General features: G+C 35.6%; 3 protein-coding genes across 11 annotated transcripts in view; 2 read left to right on the top strand and 1 right to left on the bottom strand.

Moving 5' to 3' along the window:
- The window catches only part of shrprbck1r (sharpin and rbck1 related), a 23,314-nt gene extending 15,902 nt beyond the window's left edge, over positions 1 to 7,412 (bottom strand). For 6 of the 7 annotated variants that reach the window (XR_015494881.1, XR_015494880.1, XR_015494879.1 and 3 more), the window contains exons 1-7: positions 6,912 to 7,412; positions 5,724 to 5,898; positions 5,451 to 5,534; positions 5,075 to 5,216; positions 2,279 to 2,369; positions 1,851 to 2,169; positions 161 to 273 (exon numbers count right to left, since the gene is read on the bottom strand). Coding sequence is in view for 4 of the 7 variants with exons in the window: in XM_087259824.1 (XP_087115950.1) it covers positions 161 to 273; positions 1,851 to 2,169; positions 2,279 to 2,369; positions 5,075 to 5,216; positions 5,451 to 5,534; positions 5,724 to 5,898; positions 6,912 to 7,181 (1,194 nt within the window). In the remaining 3 variants the exon portion in view is untranslated. 7 annotated transcript variants of the gene reach the window in all.
- Positions 1 to 18,778, top strand: part of esyt2b (extended synaptotagmin-like protein 2b) — an 846,120-nt gene that overhangs the window by 731,732 nt on the left and 95,610 nt on the right. The window lies entirely within an intron of this gene.
- On the top strand, positions 6,749 to 17,357 carry maf1b (MAF1 homolog, negative regulator of RNA polymerase III b). 2 transcript variants are annotated; one of them, XM_087259822.1, is made up of 8 exons: positions 6,749 to 7,581; positions 10,131 to 10,215; positions 12,788 to 12,919; positions 13,002 to 13,164; positions 13,827 to 13,948; positions 14,064 to 14,183; positions 14,274 to 14,366; positions 15,845 to 17,357. In XM_087259822.1, exons 2-8 carry the CDS (start codon positions 10,133 to 10,135, stop codon positions 15,867 to 15,869), a joined length of 738 nt encoding a protein of 245 aa, XP_087115948.1. In that variant the 5' UTR covers positions 6,749 to 7,581; positions 10,131 to 10,132; the 3' UTR covers positions 15,870 to 17,357.

Below are 18,778 nucleotides of genomic sequence, written 5' to 3' on the forward strand. Positions count from 1 at the left end.
AAAAGCTGTAGTTAAATAAATCAATGGAGCACAACCATGCAACAGAACTCAGATAAGCTTGGAAGAAACAAAGCTTGAAAGAATGAATTACGCGGTTATTTTCGGCCACTTTTTAAAAAACATGCTTTGTATATCTAGATATTTTTTTCAAAGAACGTACCTGTATGCTTGTTCTGTTGGGACCCAGGGCTTCATTTAGCTGTGGCAGCTCAAGGTTGATCAGGTCACGAATATCACTTAAACCCAACCTCTCTGATCCTCCAGCATTGTTACCTGAGAATCAAAAAATACCAATTGTGCTAGAATTGCAGATTGCAGATATATATATATATATATATAACTTTCCTGAAATCATCACTTTTAAATCACCACTCTTTATGATCTAGGGCTGCGCAATAGGACTGCGCAATATATAGTTTCAGTATCAATGCAAGTCTGGATTATAATTTATCATTTGCATGTGGTTTTGAGGCCTGTGTCTGCATAAGGATTTTAAAAGCTTTCAGGCATAAGAATTGGGAAATTTAGAACATTAATAACAAATAATATTACAGAGTTATTTTTATTTTATTTATTTTTATATTATTTAATTACTCTACCCAAATTCTGTTAGACTCAGAAATCATTGAATTATTTTATTGATATAATTCAAAAACTCTACCTGAATATTGTTAAACCTGGAAAACAATTTTTATCACTTTTTATTTTAATTGTATCTTTTTATTGTATTGATCTATACCTGTAGATTGTGTATTATATTTTATGCAGATGTGAATCTACAGATTAATTCCAATCATTCAAGCTATTCAAGTCACCTCGTCAAATTGTATTTATATTGCAATATATATTGGAGAATCACAAAATATCGCAATGTCAGATTTTTCCAATATTGTGCAGCCCTACTGCACAATACATCAAAATATGGCAAAAATGTATATTGCAATGGTTGGTTAAGCGATCCCTTTAGAAAAGCAGTAAGACTGTGAAGTAACTCCACTTTATTTTTGTTTACCTAAACGTTCTTGATATTTTCAGGTTGATAAAACTAATCCAGTGGAACAAATGGTGGGTATATGTATTATATCTTTTTGTTTGTTTGTGTAAATGTATGATTTGATTTATGTAACAGTAAAACATGGCAGTTCAGTTTCAAAATTTGTGGTGATGCTTTCTTTTCCCTGAAATAATATGAAACATATGTTAGGTTTTCTTTACTTTTTAGGAACATATTTAAAAATATTGTATTGCAATTATTGCACCATTTAGCCTGGTATTGCGTTTTTCTTTGAAGTTAGTATCATTATTGTTAGTTTTTAAGATATCTATAAGCTAGTGTGCTCCGAAACAGTGACAAAATTTGTGTTTAGAATATGATATAGACTGATATAGACATGTAAAGCTTGTAGTTTGTTACTTACGCCTAAATCGATAAAAGGTTTTATTCATGTCACCTCATACTTCAGTTTCTCATCAAATCATAACCAATCAAATGCTCTATACTATCTGACATGCTCCGCCCTCTTCAAGACACTTCACATTTGCTTTTCATTTATTGCGTTTGAGCTTAATCGCTCTGACTGGCAGAGCCCTGATAAAAACAAATCGCTATTGGCTGTTAAAAAAAAGAAGTAGAGCTACTCTATGTTTAGTGAGCTACTCTATGTCCCGCCCTCTCTTCGTGTTTCGGATGAGATTACATCAAACACTGAATAAAAATGCATATTTCAAAGCACTTTACAGGACTTTAAATACTGAACAGCCTTATTGTGGTCTATGTGTGATTGCATGTTATAAAACTGACTGGTAGCCTTTTGTGTTGACATTGTGCATTAGTGTCTGCGCATACACACTCAGAGTATTATGGCTGTTATGAAGTCTTGTAGGCAGGGTGCTGTATGGTCTTGAGGCTGTGTTGAGTGCTGCTGGCCCATTGCTAACTGCTTCTTGGTGGGCCTGGTGAGTCGTTGGCACCATGAGTAAAGCACTTTCCTGATCTTGCTGGTAGATCCCTCGACTGAGACGAGCCTGACGGGCAGAAATGAGATAAAGGAACGCAGTGTCTCCATCTCGCTGGACTCCATAGGATGCCAGAGAGCGATGGTCAGAGCACAAAGACTGACCAATGACCCAGCGCTGAACACGTGGATGAAAACCATAGTCTGAGAAGACCTGAGAGGGCAAGATTTAATGGCAATTGTATAATTCTGAAAATGCCACTGATCGATAAAAGTTTTTAGTTAATGGTTAGTAATGTTTATTTGGATAAGTCTGCACCTACCTGCTGTTTGAGAGCACCAATTGTGGAGTGTGGGAAGACTTTCACCGAGACACAACAGGAAGAGGATGCATCTTCCACCACCACAGCCAAGCTGCATGAGAAATCAAGGCACCAGCTGAGATCAGAATGGCTTGGAAACATAACATATTTATGTGCATATTAAAATGGGTTTATTTGCTGAATGGGTAGGTATAAATTAAAAAGATAATTCAGCAAAAATAAAGTTGTCATTGTGTCTTTCCAAAACTGTAAAACATAAAATAAGATTTTTGTAGTGTCTCAGTGTTGTTCATGTACATTCCCTGATGTATCTTCTTTTTTTTTGAGTTCCAGTTGGCATAGGGATGTTCCGATAGTCTTTTCGCCTTCCTGATACCAATTCCAATACCTGAGCTTAGGGTATCGGCTGATACTGAGTACTGAACCATTACCTGAGTGTGTATATGAAGAAACAGTTTTGTATACTACTAGTCCAGTATTAATTGGTAGAATACACTTATGGTGTTCTTTAGACTAAATCATTAATAAAACATGAAAAAAAATCTAAATTCATCTTAATGTGAGCGCTTTAATGGTCAAATAGGTGCCAAAACGCAGTGTTTAGTGATTATTCATTTTAACCCTTATTTGTTTAATTAACAAATGATTTGGGAATCAAAAGACATGTGAAAGAGAAACCGTTAAAGTGACCGGGCAATATTCCTGCTGCCGTCTGTTTTTATCATTAATCAAACAACAAAAAAAGAGAAAATCCCTCAGTGCTCTTGACTGAATGACTTTTGTAGCTAAAGTGTTTTTCTTACAGTGAAGATGCTTAAAGCACAGTTAGTTTCATAATTTTATTCTATTGTATTTATTTCTATTATATATATGCAGTTGATGTCAGAACTATTAGCCCTCTTCAATATTAGCAACCCTTTTCCCCCCAATTTCTGTTTAATGGAAAGAGGATTTTTTTCAACTTATTTCTGAACATAATAGTTTTGATAACTCATTTCTAATAACTGATTTCTTTCATATTTGCTATGATGACAGTACATATTATTTTACTAGATATTTTTCAAAATGCAAGCATTCAGATTAAAGTGCGATTCAAAGGCTTATTAGGGTAATTAGGGAAGTCACTGTATAACAGTGGTTTCTTCTGCAGATAACCAAAAATATATTGCTTAACGGGGCTAATAATATTGACCTTAAAATAGGTTTCAAAATATTTAAACCTGCTTTTTCTAGCCTAAATAAAACAAATAAGCCTTTCTCCAGAAGAAAAAATATAATAGGAAATACTGTTAAAATTCCTTGCTTTGTTAAACATCATTTGGGAAATTTTTATTTAAAAAAAATATTATCAGGAGCGCTAATAATTTTGACTTCAACTGATGATCTATTTGAATAATCGTGATTACAATTATGACCAAAATGATCATGATTATGATTTTATCGCAAAATCGAACAGCCCTACCCTGAGTCTCTATTTATTTAAAAAGCACATTAAAGCTGAAATAAAAACTGAAAGATGACAATACAACACTTGCAAACACAAGCCTGTTGATCATTAGCACTTTCAACGGTTTATTTTACAGACTTAATGTTTAATATATTAATCATACTTGTTTTCTTGAAACTACTTTAAATTACTTTAATCTAATAGTTGACGCTCTAGCATGCAAATGAACATTGACATGTTTATCTTAATTAGCATGACTTTCAAAATGGGATGTTGATAACAGACTGACAGTACACTTTTAGTTGCAGTATTATTTGCTATAATGGTATTTTGTCCAGTGTTGTCTGTTAAAGAAAGACTAATAACGCTTTTATGCAAAATATGTTAACATGTTATATTATATTATATTATATTATATTATATTATATTATATTATATTATATTATATTATATTACTCCTGACTTTAATCCAACTGAACACAAATAGGGAATTCTGAAGAGATATTAAATCTAGCATCTCTTTGAGCAACTCTAAAAGAGGGGTTAATTTTAAAGAAAAGAAAAGATAGATGTTGCAAAATATAGCCAACTTGTTCATTCCATGCATAGAAGTCTTGCAAAATCATGGAGGCCATACAAACTACTAGATAAAAATGTTACTTTTCGAAGGGGTGTATATTATAATATCTTAACTCAATATTTTGATTAATTCTGTCTAATGTTAGTTATCCATGCTGTTGTCTTATAGGAATTTTCATTCCAAAATGGCCGCTGCGTGACACTAGCTGCTATTTGCCAAATAGCAACAATGTGTCACTTCTTGGTGATTCTATGTTTAAAATAACAGTTGCAGCTTACAGCTTATGGGGATTTAAGCAAAGCTAGCAAGCAAATATCTCATTTAAAAAGATGGTATCGGATGGGTTTATTGTTACAAATACTGGTTGTATTGGAAATCTGAACCGATGTCAGAATTTTGCAACATCGCTGAGTATTTCCAATAATAATATCAGTATCACAACAACCCTAGTTTAGAAGGACACAATGGTGAGTAAATGACAACAAAGTTTTCATTTCAGTGTGACCTATGCCTTAAAACGCTATTATGAGAAACTACTGAAATGCAGAATATGATTAATAGAACACACTTATAAACTAACACTATGATTTCAGCTATATTAAATGTGTCTGTCCTTTCTGAATGTGAAAACAGGGTGTGACATCATACATTCAGCAGGTCGTTAGAAAAGAATGCTAACAGGCTTCTTTTATCACCTGCTACTTAAATCTGGTTAGGACACATTGCTAAAATGAAAAAGTGGATCAGAGAATATAAACTTTGATTTTACCAAACTTCAGAGTCTGTGTAGTTTCGTTTCGAGGGCTGAATGCTCAGAGCAGCTTTCTGTTTAGCTAAAGACGATGCACAGACTGATGCAGACCGTACATCACCTGCCTCTATCGCACTGACCAGCTCCGCACAGATCTCCTCTACAGAGAAAAGAAGAAAAAAAAAAGAGAGAACATGATTTACTGCAAAAATGAGTAAGCTGGCAAGGAAGAAACGTGGGAGAGAAGGAATAAATGGAAATGGAAGGAGAACAAGTGGGCGCAGCAGAGATATTTGATTCAGCATAGTGGACAATTGACACATTGTTTACTGTTTGGCAAAAAGGTCAAGCTAATCGTGAGCAGAATATTAAAGACAACAACACAAATGGCTACCTGTGCGTGGCATGGGTGCTTTGCTCTGTGTGGCCAGAGGTGGAGGAGGTAGTCGCCCTTCTTCAGTGGAGGAACTAATTGCCACTGAAAAGAGGAACAAGTGACTTGGTGGTTTAAAACCACATAAGAGTAAAAGTTAAAAAAAAAATTTAAGAATATGTGTTAGAAGAAACACACCATTAGACCTGAATGAATGAATGAATGAATGAATGAATGAATAATGTCCCGAACATGATAATAAAACTGTTTAGAAAAGGCAGAAGAAATGCAAACCTCTGTGTGCCTCACGGAGGGATGACATCACCACGGTGGCCCACTCCTGCGCTTCCTGTTCACACCGAAATTTGAACGAGATACGGTCATGTGGAGGTGTTGCCAAACTCAGTTCATGGCACAGTGGCGTCTTGACTTCATATTGAACAGTCTTGAGGTCAAATTCAGCAATAAACTGAGACAAATAAAGAGAGACAAAAATTTGATGAACTTTAATATAATAGAATTCAGTGAGTGTACTGACTTTTCTCGCAAGCAAATAAATGAGCTAGCTTAGCTATTTTTGTTGGTTTGTTTTTCAAAACGAGTGTAAGGGGTTTGTGAAACGCGTAGAGAAAAGGCATTTAAATAAATCAAATCAAATTATCAACTGATAATTTAATATAATAAATGGCATAAATAAAGTACACACACGTCTAAAAACACTCATATTTTTTTTTTAGCTTTGTCCCTTAGGGGTCGCCACAGCAGAATGAACCACCAATTATGCTGCCATATATTTTTATGCAACCCATGTCCTGCCGCATGCATAAAAAACAAATAATAATAATAATAATAATAATAATAACAATAATAATAATAATAATTTTAAAACATTATTATTCATAAATGTTATTAATTAAATTAAAATTCCAAAAAAAAGGTTTTTTAAATACACATTTGATTAAAATATTAGTAACAATAACAACGATCATTAAGCATGAAAAAAAACTAAATAGTAGGCTAAAGTCAAAACTATTAATATTTTACGTGTATGTACACCTTGAACGAGGCCTCTGGGACCCAATACACAAACGAGATCAACATGTCAACATGTAGGGCAGTGCCAGTTTCACTTTCTGGCTATTTGTCTGCCACACAAAATGTGTCAACCATGATCACCATTATTATGTGAAGTAGATAATCACAAACATGTATAAACCATGTAAAGTGTATTTGTAATACACAACTCTCAACAAACTATCAAATTTAGGGGGTGGAGGGCGGATTTCAACAACAAAGACTAGCAAAACAACATGTGATTCACTCGTGTGGGTCCTGTCTCCCTGTATCAGCCAAAGGGCGCCATATAATGATGACAGAGCAGATACTACTGGATTAAAAAATACAACTATCCTGCGTTGTTTCTTAACTTTTAAACAGTGTTTAAAGCACTGTAGACTGCAGGCAAGTTGGACATTTACTCACCACACTGCGCCCGGCCGCTGTAGCGCTGATATCCCGCAGCGCGAGGCGGAATTCCCCTGCTTTCCCGGGGTCCATGCTCAGCTGAAGACGGAGAGATTCGTCTCCTGCTCCGGGGAGACATAGCGGCCGTATACCGGAATGGCATACCGACACCTTCACCGACATCAAAACAGTGCTGCATGCCGACTGCGAGGCCTCGTGGCCGAGGTGAGACGACGAGGACTGGGCCGGCGGAGATGCTCGAGTCCACCCGCCGGAGCTCAGCGACATGCCGCCGCCACCGACTCACTACTTCAGGCGGGGATTTATCGCGTTGACACCCCAGTACAAGCCAGCGTTTCTGCGCTAATATGATGCTTGGAGATGTCCTACAACTCTCTGATCCGGACATTTACGCAAAAGTCGCGGCCTTGTCATCTTTGTTTTAGTTTCGGATAGAGGGAAGTTGAGCGTCAGAGCAGGAAGAAACACACGGCTCCAACAGAGACAGACATTTTATCTGCGCGCGTGTGAGTGTGTGAGTGTGTGAGTGAGAGAGAAATACGCCTCCTGTTGAAAACACACTCACATACACTCTGCTTAGGGGATATCCCGATTTTTAATGCCAGCCAATCTTATATTTCATCCCAAGAACTTTAACTGTAATGTAACTAGGCTGATAATTATGTGGGTAAGTAACTGTGACATGCTGCAAAAATACTGAGCTGTACGTGGTTAAGCTTTATCGTTTTTGCTTTGTTACCAGGTGTTCAACCATCACAGCTGAACATGATATTGTAGTGGTAAAACATAAATAGTTTGATTAGTTATATCCAGATCTTTCCATTAAAATCTAAAGCTAAGCTAAAATCTAATTGGTTCAAAATAACCCAATAAAATCACATCACAATAACATTAACTCAATTAGTAAACACTTTCACACACACACACACACACAAAAATGATTGTTGTTAATTTTTTCAGAGTTGTTTATGACACATTTTTAGACTGGTGGAAAGTCTATAACAATGTTAAAATAAATGTTTATTTTTTTTAAACAGTTTAATTATTACAAAAAGAATAAAAATAAACTTTTTAAGATGAAAAATTGCAAATTGATTAAATAAAATGACAGACGATAATAAATTATTTAAAATGAACGATTAATATCTGATTTGCTTTTTATTAAAAGATTATCATTGTTGAAAAAAAAATATTTTTAAACATTTAATTAATCAAATAGCCTAATTATAATATGTATACAGGAAAGCATTTGAAAATGTTGAAATATGACACAAATAACTAATCCAAAATAAAAAATATTGTATATATAAATAAGTACAAAACTATAAATTAGTTACAATTCACATTTATTAAATTAAATTTTTCCAAATAATATATTTTTTTATTTAATTAGTATTTTTATATTGATTCATGAAAGTATAAGCTGGATCTTACATCTTAAACAAGAAACTAGATGTAGCCTATGTTTGTTTTTGTTTTTTCATTTTCAGATGGGTGACACATGATAATTATTTGAGGGTCCATGATTGAACCCCCTGGGTTTGAAAAAAAAAATAGAAAACACATATAATAATAATACGAATATACATTTAGCTTTATTTGTCACTTCATCCATAAACTTGAGACTACGTCCTAATTGTCACGTCTCTAGTAGCAGAGGATCAAGTTACCGCATTGCATTTCAAACACCTTCTCGAAACATCTCAACAGCTTCTATTCATGCAGATATTCATGCATTCAATTCTTAATAATCTGTGTTTAAACAGTTTCAATGATACCATTTTTGCTCCACTAATAAAAAAATACAATATGTACGCAAACAAACACTTTACAAAGAATTCAGAAAACGTCCAATCGCTCTCTGTTTATTTAAATAATGTGCCCATTTCGCCAATAGAATGAACAGAACATTTAATTGACAGACTAAATAGCCAATAGAAAAGTCCATATTATTTTACACGACACACATAGTAGGTGTGGTCATGTTCAACGGAAATGTAAAGACTGCTGAGAGGCGTGGCTTATAACTGTTTTCGGATATAGTGACTGGTGTTGGATGCGGTCGATGTTTTCAAGGATATAAGACAAGAAACAGGAGAAATATTCTCTAACGATTGGGTACAAGCGCGAATTGAAGCGTCGCTCGAGCAATTCGCGCCATTTAAAGCGACGCTTATCTCGTTTTCACAAGGTACATTTGTTGTAGGTCAAATAAGGGGATGCTGCTGCTGCAGTCGCTGTCTTGGAGCTCGACACAATCGCTGGGTTTTATGTTAAGTTTAGTCGTAAGTAGAGGCTTTGAGATAAGAGAAAACGCCTGCAGAATATGTCAATCTCGACCGAGTCATTTTCACATATACTGAAATTACATTGTGCAACTTATTTGATATACAATCAACTGCGCGCGTAGACGCCAGAGCATTTGAGCTCGTTTTGTGTTGTTAAAAGAGCAGCTCTGTAAACCAAACCGCCCGTGAGCCCTTCTTTCCCCAAATACATATTTATATATACATTGTTTTATCTGGAAGTGGGTGTACAACAGGAAAGGTAAGTTCAACAAATGAATAAGATTTTATGTCGTCAATACTAACTGCATAAATGGTCAATGTAAATTAGGTCAGCTGATGTTGCTATACTCTAACTGTGAATGTGTTCATTACCACAATCAACTCGCCTATTCTTAGTCTAATATTGTCCTGCTTACTGTTTTTTTCTTTAGTAAAATGTCCCCTTTTTACTTTCTTTTTTACCTTTACTGCTTCAATGTTACACCCAGGTCGATATAAGTAGGAAGTGTTTCGATGGGTTGGTGGGGGAGGGGGCAAATGGGCTAGGATCATTGTTTTCATTTATGTCGACAAATAATACGCCTTTTTGCTATAATATTAATAGTATAATCTATTCATTTTATTTTTTATTTTTTTGTTTTTACAATCTTGAAACATTGAAATAATTGTATATTTCAATTAAAACATTGCTTTTGGTAATGCATTATTGTATCGGTTTATGTAGTCAAATGTGTCCATGGGTACATTTATCTTTAAGGAACGTAATGTACTTACTTTGTATGTAAATAAGCAACTCTACACTCTGCCAACTGTTTCCACCTGTGCTTCTCGATGTCAGTGTTTTATTTCAACTTGAATGAATAATTTGCAGTGAACCTGATTATTCGCAAACACGAAACATCGCAAATCCCTCTGTTCTCTTTTGCAGCTATGAAGCTTTTAGAGAATTCCCGTTTTGAGGCTTTGAGCTCTCAGCTGTGTGTTGAAACTGGAGATGCTCAGATCATTGGCAGGTATGAATATGAATACTCACCTTTGGTGTTTGTAAGTTTTCTTTAAACATTCGTTCAATCATTTTGATATGCAAAAGTGGGGAATACATGAAATTTGTCTCTAACCTTATACCTTTCCTAGCTCATAAGACCTTCATTCATATTTAAAACACAAATGAAGGTGGTTTTATTAAAACTGAGTATTTTTTGTCTGTTTTGTTTCTATTTCTAAAGATAATTCTGTTATTAGAGATTGTTGGTAAAATTCTATATAAATGGATGTTTTCAATGAATATGTCACTTGATGGTTATACCGCCAAGATGCCACAATGACTTAAATTAAATCTGTACATCACATTGATCCTTTCATCAGTAGACTTGGATTAAGCTGCTTTAATCGGTTGGGATTACTTCTTTAAATGCGAAAGATCAGAATTTACTATGTTTTAGCGCAGGGGTGTCCAAACTCGGTCCTGGAGGGCTGGTGTCCTGCATATTTTAGTTCCAACCCTAATTAGACCCACCTGAACCAGCTAATCAAGCTCTTTAGATATACTAGAAACTTCCAGAGAGGAGTGTTGAGGTTTAACCATGCAGGACACAATTCCCTCCAGGACTGAGTTTGGACACCCCTGTTTTAGCGAAATTGACTTTTATTGGCAGAATGTGCTCTACCAGTGTCTTTCTTCGATTTCGTTATTATCTGTATTTCTTATTTAAATATGAGCAAAAGTAAAACGAGAATAATTGAAGGGCTAGTAAACATTTAACAGATTTAGAACATCTGTAGGTGAACTGTCCCTCTAAAATAATAGTGTTAATGTTATAAAATAAATGTATTTTTGTGCTAAAACCTCTATCTCTAAAAACGTTTACATGTAAATTATTTGTTTCTTTTCCAGTAATCAAAAACATCTGGAAACATCATAAGAATTTATTGGCCAAAAAGAGCCATGATCTTTACATCTTTGTGGAGGTTTATTAGTTTTAGTTTAAATGTCTTTTCTGGTGAACATCCTGTCACCCGTTACCACACATGCATTCATTCTTCCTGTTTTTTTTTTTTTTTGTTTTGTTTTTTTCGCAAACAAACTCTCTTATGAGCATCAGTTTTAGCTTTCAACTCGCTGCAGGAACCAGTATCTGAGAAAATTAGGCTGCAGAACTATTATTTACCAATAGCAATACATGTTAGCACTACATATCCAAATAGTGCAGCATTTTAGCAAATGTATCTGGGTGCCTTTAATATTTTTAAACTTCTGACTATTAGTATAAGAAAGACATTGCATTTTCAATATAGAAGTTACTGTTGTTTTGGGTGTAAAAGTGTTGATGTATCATTTTTATTCTTTGTGAAAGTGTTATGCAAGAAATTGAGAGACCATTACCAAGGGGCACAATTGTTGCCATGACGCAGGTTGTAGTGTCCTTTAACACATACCAGTGTGGTTATTTGAGGTGCGGGTAAACACAGCTGAGTTTCATATGAGCTGCCAGCTTCTTTAGCATTTAATCATGTTATTGGATTAGTGCAGGGTACGGTACAGGGAGATCAAAGATCACAGATACTAATACTAGCAGTTATGTATTTAAGCCCCAGATATACTTCACATGTAATCAAACGAATGGGCATCAATACAAGGAAAATGAAGTTTGAAGTTGATTGGAGAACAGCTCACCTGATAGATGCTGTCATATTACTATTGGTCAGGGCAGTTGTGTAATAGATAGCTGGGTTTTTGGGCTCTGTCTTCTTGACCTAAAGCTCTCTTCTCTGTTTAGTTTATTAAGACTCAACATAAATTGTTGCCAAAAAGGTGGTGTAATTGAAGTTGTTTACTATAAAGATATATGAAAATACTTTCTACATTGGTGTTATCAGATGCTTTCCTTGCTGTAATTTTAAAATTAATATTTTGAGATTGCGAAGAAGAATCTGAAATGAATAGTGTTTGAAAGTAATTGTCACTTCAAACTGCTTTACATATATTGCATTTGACCCATCTCTATTTTAAGTCACTGTCATGTCTTCTTTTAAACTGTCTAGTTTGGTGTGAAATGTCTTTGCTGATATTGATCTTTACACTTACACCAGACACACACAATCATTTACAGTTTACGATAGAGAACCTTTGTTCTACCCTTTTTTTTTACCACAGGTTAAGGAAGCAGGCTTTAGTGTCCTGAGCTGTATACCTCTCCTCTGTGTCCTGCTATAGCCTTTGCCCTTTGCCTATTAATAAATCTGTGTGTGGAGTGTTACTGGCACTGTCTAGAGTTGCACAAGCTGCCTTACATAAGCCAGAAAGATAAACACATACAGTATTCTCATGCCCTCCCCCATAGCTCTACATTTGTGACATTTTAAGCCAAGCCTAAAAATATAGGTTTGGAAAAGCCCAGCAGTCAAGGTCAGCGTGATCAAAATAATGTCTCGATGACAGCAGTACAAAAAAGCATCATGTTATATTTTATTAAAGACCTAATAAGTATGGTATGGTGTATATTGTGATATTTGCATGTAAAATGTTTGTACATAGGAATGAACTAACAAATTAATTTAAAAATTTTTTTTTTCTTTTTTTTTTAGGATTGAGAGTTACTCATGTAAGATGGCTGGTGATGACAAGCACATGTTTAAGCAGTTCTGTCAGGAAGGAGAGCCTCACGTACTGGAGGCTCTGTCACCCCCTCAATCCAGCAGTGCCCCGAGTCCAAACCTGTAAGATTTTAATGCAAGCTAGTTTTCATTTTATTGCACAATACAGTCGCTCTGATCAATCTCTTCCGTTATTTTCCTTTAGATTGGGGAAGAGTGGGGAAGACGCAGAGAACCCACTGAGCGATAAATGTTGCAGGAAGACTTTGTTCTACCTTATCACCACCCTGAACGAATCGTTCCGGCCTGATTACGATTTCAGTGCGGCCCGTGCCCATGAGTTCAGCCGAGAGCCAAGTGCTAACTGGGTTAGTTTCCACTGCTCTGATATGGTCATGATAACTTGTCAGCTGGATACAGAAAACGCTGTCATGTCACAGCATTTACATATGATGCAATGCAGTATTATGCAAATGTGAATATTGTATTTAAGGTCAAGTGCAAAGATTATGCACTGTAACTTAAACTTAAATGTACTGATACCCTACTTGCATTACCTTTTTTTCATTTGTTTTTAGTTTGACAATGTTAATTAATGTTAAAAGTTCTATTAATATTCAGTCAATAATATCTGAGGTTTTTTACAACCATGTGTAATCTATTGGGCACTGTTATGTGAATTGTGCTATGTTAAGAAGCTAAAGTATCTTTAACTGTTTAATTTGAATGGAAAAATGGTTTTAAAGGGGAGAAAACAACTTTGGAACAAGTGGACGTTGTGTAAATGTTGACATAATTACAATATTTGTTTAAACTAAACTTTAATGTTTCAGAAATATTGCTCTGTTAAGTTTTTTTGTTGATAAAATGTGCTATTAGTTTATCTTTGATTCAAAAATGCCCTCTACTGAAAAACGTATTGATTTGGTAATAAAATAGATTAATCATCATTCGTTTATTTGTTTAGTTGAATTTCCATAAATGTTTCCAGTCTGATTTAATTTCCTAAGCCTCTGTTTGTGTCCTCCAGGTGGCCAACTCTGTAAACAGCAGCCTTTATTCTGCTGTGGGGGAGCAGTTTAACACTTTAGGCCCAGAACTGTGGACTGCCATTGACCAAGAGATAAACCTGCAGGGCTGTGACATCTACAGGTGTGAGACGAGTCAAGAAATGATTTCTCTTATAGATTTGTCATTTTTAAAAGCCTTTTTATACATTGTTCTATATCTTGGCTTTCAGTAACAAGCATTTTTCTTGTGTTTGTAGCTACAACCCAGACCTGGACTCTGATCCCTTTGGTGAGGAAGGAAGCCTGTGGTCCTTTAACTACTTCTTTTACAACAAGAAGCTTAAACGCATTCTATTCTTCACATGCCGCTCAGTCAGGTCAGTAAACGCTCTTTGTACACACACACACATACAATACAGAAAATGAATTTTCCAATCATTCTGTGTTTAACATCGTCTTCTGTTTAGTGTCCTCAGCAGTTACGGTCGCAGTGGCCTCGACAATGAGTTGGACATGGAACTGGATGATGAAGAGGAATTGGATGGCTTCATGGAAGACAGGTGAAGTTATTTTCATAATCCACAATCTGAAAATACACTTGTGCTTTCATCATTTGTATTAAACTAACAAGCTCTGTTACCAGCAAGTCACAGTAAAGTTCTGTTTTGTTCTCCAATTATGGATGAAAATTTGAGAGAATTTAAAAAGAAGAATTTTGATACCATTAGCAAACTGAGCGTTATTTTGATGACCACGTAAATATGTGATAAGCAGCTCAGTAACAAAAACAAGACAAAACACACACAACAAAACAAGAAAAAAGCTGTTAAGAAAGCATTTAATAATAAAATATTCATATATTATATTGCGTTACAGTGTGTTGATGTCTATGGCATTAATTTTAGTGACAGACTGCTGAATTTCTTGTCTGTTTAACTAATTTACCTGTGGGTAATGATAGGGATGGCTGACGTTAAACTAATGTTTTGACACCGCGTCGAGATCCCGAAGCACGAGTGTTTCGAAACACTGCACCGAAGCATGATCTGAAACATCCAGGTCACGTGACTAAAGTGTTTTGAAACACCGATTCAAAGCATCGTCGTTTAAAAAGCATTTCAAGACAAAGTAAATCTGCATTTGACTGACAGGGTTGAAAAAATCTCTCTCTCATATAGCTTTGTGGACAGTGTGTGCGCACAGAATAACTGTGCTGCCAATACCCTGAGTTCGAATTCAGACTTGTACGAATACTCAAAAATTATGATTTGAGGAATTTTAATAATGTTTATGACCAAAAGGAGACGAATGGATGTCAGACTAATGTTAAAACAAAACGTGTTACAAGAACAGAGCATTTAAAAACTATCATCTATAGCTGCATCATCTTGGATTTGAACCCATTATCTCTGCATGCTAGTCAGGAACTCTTACTGATTCACTAAATCACTTGATGCCTCGACTCTACAACGTGGGTAACAATACCTCAATTTGCTGAACTGTTTCTTTGCTGAAGCTGTTCCAGAGCAATATATAAATAAGACCACTGTACAGATGGGTTTCGAAGCTTCGGCGCATTTGCTTAGACTGTTTCAGTGTTTCCTGAAGCCTCGCTCCGTCCACCACTAGGTAATAATAAAGACACCTTGACTTTGAGAAATACATTTTTACATTGATGTTTTAATTCGTTTTAATTTTTACATTTTTTTTTTTTTTGTCTAATCTTGCTGGGAAAAAAAGAAAGAAGTAAAGGGTACTTTACTTACTAGGGTAGGCAAGGCCCTCAAACACCCCATCTATAACATCTCCACTGTATTTGAGCATTTTTACAATAGTTTGCTTCATCATTGTAGTTTGTTTGATTCTTGAAGTAACATAACTTTTTTTGTCCCTGTGATTTTTTTTTTTTTTTTTTTTTTTTTTTTTTTGCTTGGTGTATTGGGGCCTTGAGTAGGTTGCAGCATGATCAGGTTGTAGCATATCAACAATAAATTGTTTATCATAGTCTTTTAAAACAACTTGTTTACTGTGTCTCCAGGATTCCCAGAGCTCTGTGTGTCTAAAGTTTCCTCGCGGGTCATATCCTGAGCTTCAGCCAAAGGGCCTCACTGTCAACTTTGCACCCACTTCTTTTTTTTTTTTCAAGAAAAGGACTTTCAAAACTTTACTTTTTAGGGTTTTTCTGAAATGTGTGTGCTTTGTTTTTACTTTTCTTTGTGGAATGAGGAGGAGGAAGAATATTAGATTCCAGAGAGCTGCTTGGACAAGTTTTGACATGGACTCATTTAGGCAGTGGTGAAGCTGAGACTGTAAAAACCCCTGGACGCCAGCTCTCCCAGAAAAGAAATGAAGCAACATTCAAACACCAGCATTATAAAGGAGGGTGGGGACTAAAAAGACTGTTTGAGTACCATTTCTGCCCCTCTGTTTTATTGGATTTTATTTTTTTATCATTTTAAGTTTTTAAACTGTGAAAGGTTTGGAGCTTCTGTATGTGAACTTTCTCATTTATCTTGATATGTAGTCTGACCCTTTAAACTTTTATTTTTCCCCCTGTCTGTTTTTGTCAGATATTTTTATCCAAAGTAACTAGCAGGTACTTTTTTCTTCTCTGAATGTTTTGAATTTAACTCATGGCTTTGCAAATGAGCAATAGATATTTTAGATAGTATTTGCCTTGCATTGTTGTTCATGGTTAAACTGTCTATAAAGCTTTTTGTAAGCGTGATTTATTTGAATTCGTCTATTTTTAGTATATACTGCACTGATTCTTTATTATTGTCTGCAAGTTTTTATTTTTGTTGACATTTATTTGGCTTTCTACAATGGCTTTTTTATAATGTGGGCCTTTAAAGGAACTCTCCACATTTTTGGGAGATATGCTGATTTTACAGATTCACTAGAGTTGAGTTTTATCGTCTATTTTTTTTTTTTTTTTTTTTTTAAATCTGTACAGCTAATTTCTGGGTCTGGCAGAGGCACTTCTATCTTAGCTTAGCATAAACCATTGAATCGGATTAGATTGTTAGCAACCCACTTAAATGTCAAAAAAAATAAGTTTCTATTTAAGGTAAACTTTTTTTTTATTTTTTTGTAGTTGCATTGTGTATTAAGAAAATTACTATTAAAGTTACAATTTTCAAGGCAGATATGTTCCAAACTATACTTTCATTCTGCTATAATCATGCAACTTTGCTGCCGTACCATGGCTGCAGTATTCGCAATGGTCTCCATCTAGGTAACTATATACTGGGTTCTACATATTTCCCCAAGAAAGTGGAGTGTTCCTTTACAGCTGTCCTTACTATGGCAAGCAAAAACAAACAAGCAAGCCAAATATTGTAGAAGCTTTTATGTCTGGTTTATCTGAATCTGCCCATGTTTCATAACAATGTAAAATTTCCAAACCGTGTTGACATGGAAAGAGAAATGTGAACAGAATCTGTCTCTTGTAGCCATTTAGGATGCAAAGCAACACATTTTTAAAATATTATTTTAAGATGACTGAACATCTGTGAAAATAAAAATATGGTTTTTTGTTTGATACCTGAGAACATAAGCTTTGACTATTTATTAACAGATTTAATTCTGAAAAGCTGTGTTTAGATGCTGTTATTCAAAGTGACTGAAAATGAGGGAGATTGAATTTAGAAAAATATTAATAAAATACAAATTCACAGTTTGTCAAATACAGTTGGATTTTATTTAGCATTTTATTCATTAAACTAAGGTTTTCTTTGTTGTTGTAGGGTAATGTATATATTTTGACCCCCTTTTGCCTTCAGAACTGCCTTAATTCTTCACGGCATTGATTCAACAAAGTACTGGAAATATTCCCCAGAGATTTTGGTCCACATCGACATAATAGCATCATGCAGTTGCTGCAGATTTGTCGGCTGCACATCCATGCTGTAAATCTCCCATTCCACCACATCCCAACGGTGCTCTATTGGATTTAGACCTGGTGACTGCGGAGGCCATTTGAGTACAGCGAACTCATTGTCATGTTCAAGAAACCAGTCTGAGATGATTCACGCTTTATGACATGGTGTGTTATCCTTCTGTAAGCAGCCATCACAAGATGGGTACACTGTGGTCATAAAGGGATGGACATGGTCAGTAACAATGCTCAATATGGGCCCAAAGTGTGCCAAGAATATATCCCCCACACCATTACACCACCAACACCAGCCTGAACCATTGATACAAGGCAAGATGGATCCATGCTGTCATGTTGTTAACGCCAAATTCTAGCAGAAATTGACACTCAAAAGACCACGCAATATTTTTCCAATCTTCTATTGTTCAATGTTGGTGAGCCTGTGCGAATTGTCGCCTCAGTTTCCTGTTCTTAGCTGACAGAAGTGCCACCCGGTGTGATCTGCTGCTGTAGCCCATCCGCCTCAAGGTTGGAAGTGTTGTGTGTAAAGAGATGCCCTTCTGTATACCTCGGTTGAAACGAGCAGTTAATTAAGTTGCTGTTGCTCAAACCAGTCTGGTCATACTCCTTTGACATAAACAAGGCATTTGTGCCCACAGAACTGCTGCTCACTGGATATTTTCTCATTTTCTGACCATTCTCTGTAAACCCCAGAGATGGTTGTGTGTGAAAATCCCAGTAGATCAGCAGTTTCTGAGATACTCAGACCAGCCCGTCGGACACCAGCATCCATGCCACGTTCAAAGTCACTTAAATCACCTTTCTTCCTCATCCTGATGCTCGGTTTGAACTGCAGCAGATCGTCTTGACCATGTACACATGCCTAAATACATTGAGTTGCTGCAGTTGGACAGGTATACCTAATAAAGTGGCCTGTGAGTGCATTCCGAGGTGTGGACAAAATACTTGACATGGAAGGACGAATATTGCATCATTGCTATAAAGATTTTTGAATATTAAAATTAAACGCGACAGTTATCATGTCAGTCTTCAAAGGAAAGCCCGTGTATGGTAATCGTGCTCTGCTAAGTA

This window comes from Danio rerio, chromosome 7, assembly GCF_052040795.2.
Source record: "Danio rerio strain M-AB ecotype USA chromosome 7, GRCz13ab, whole genome shotgun sequence".
In the NCBI taxonomy this organism is placed as follows: domain Eukaryota; kingdom Metazoa; phylum Chordata; class Actinopteri; order Cypriniformes; family Danionidae; genus Danio; species Danio rerio.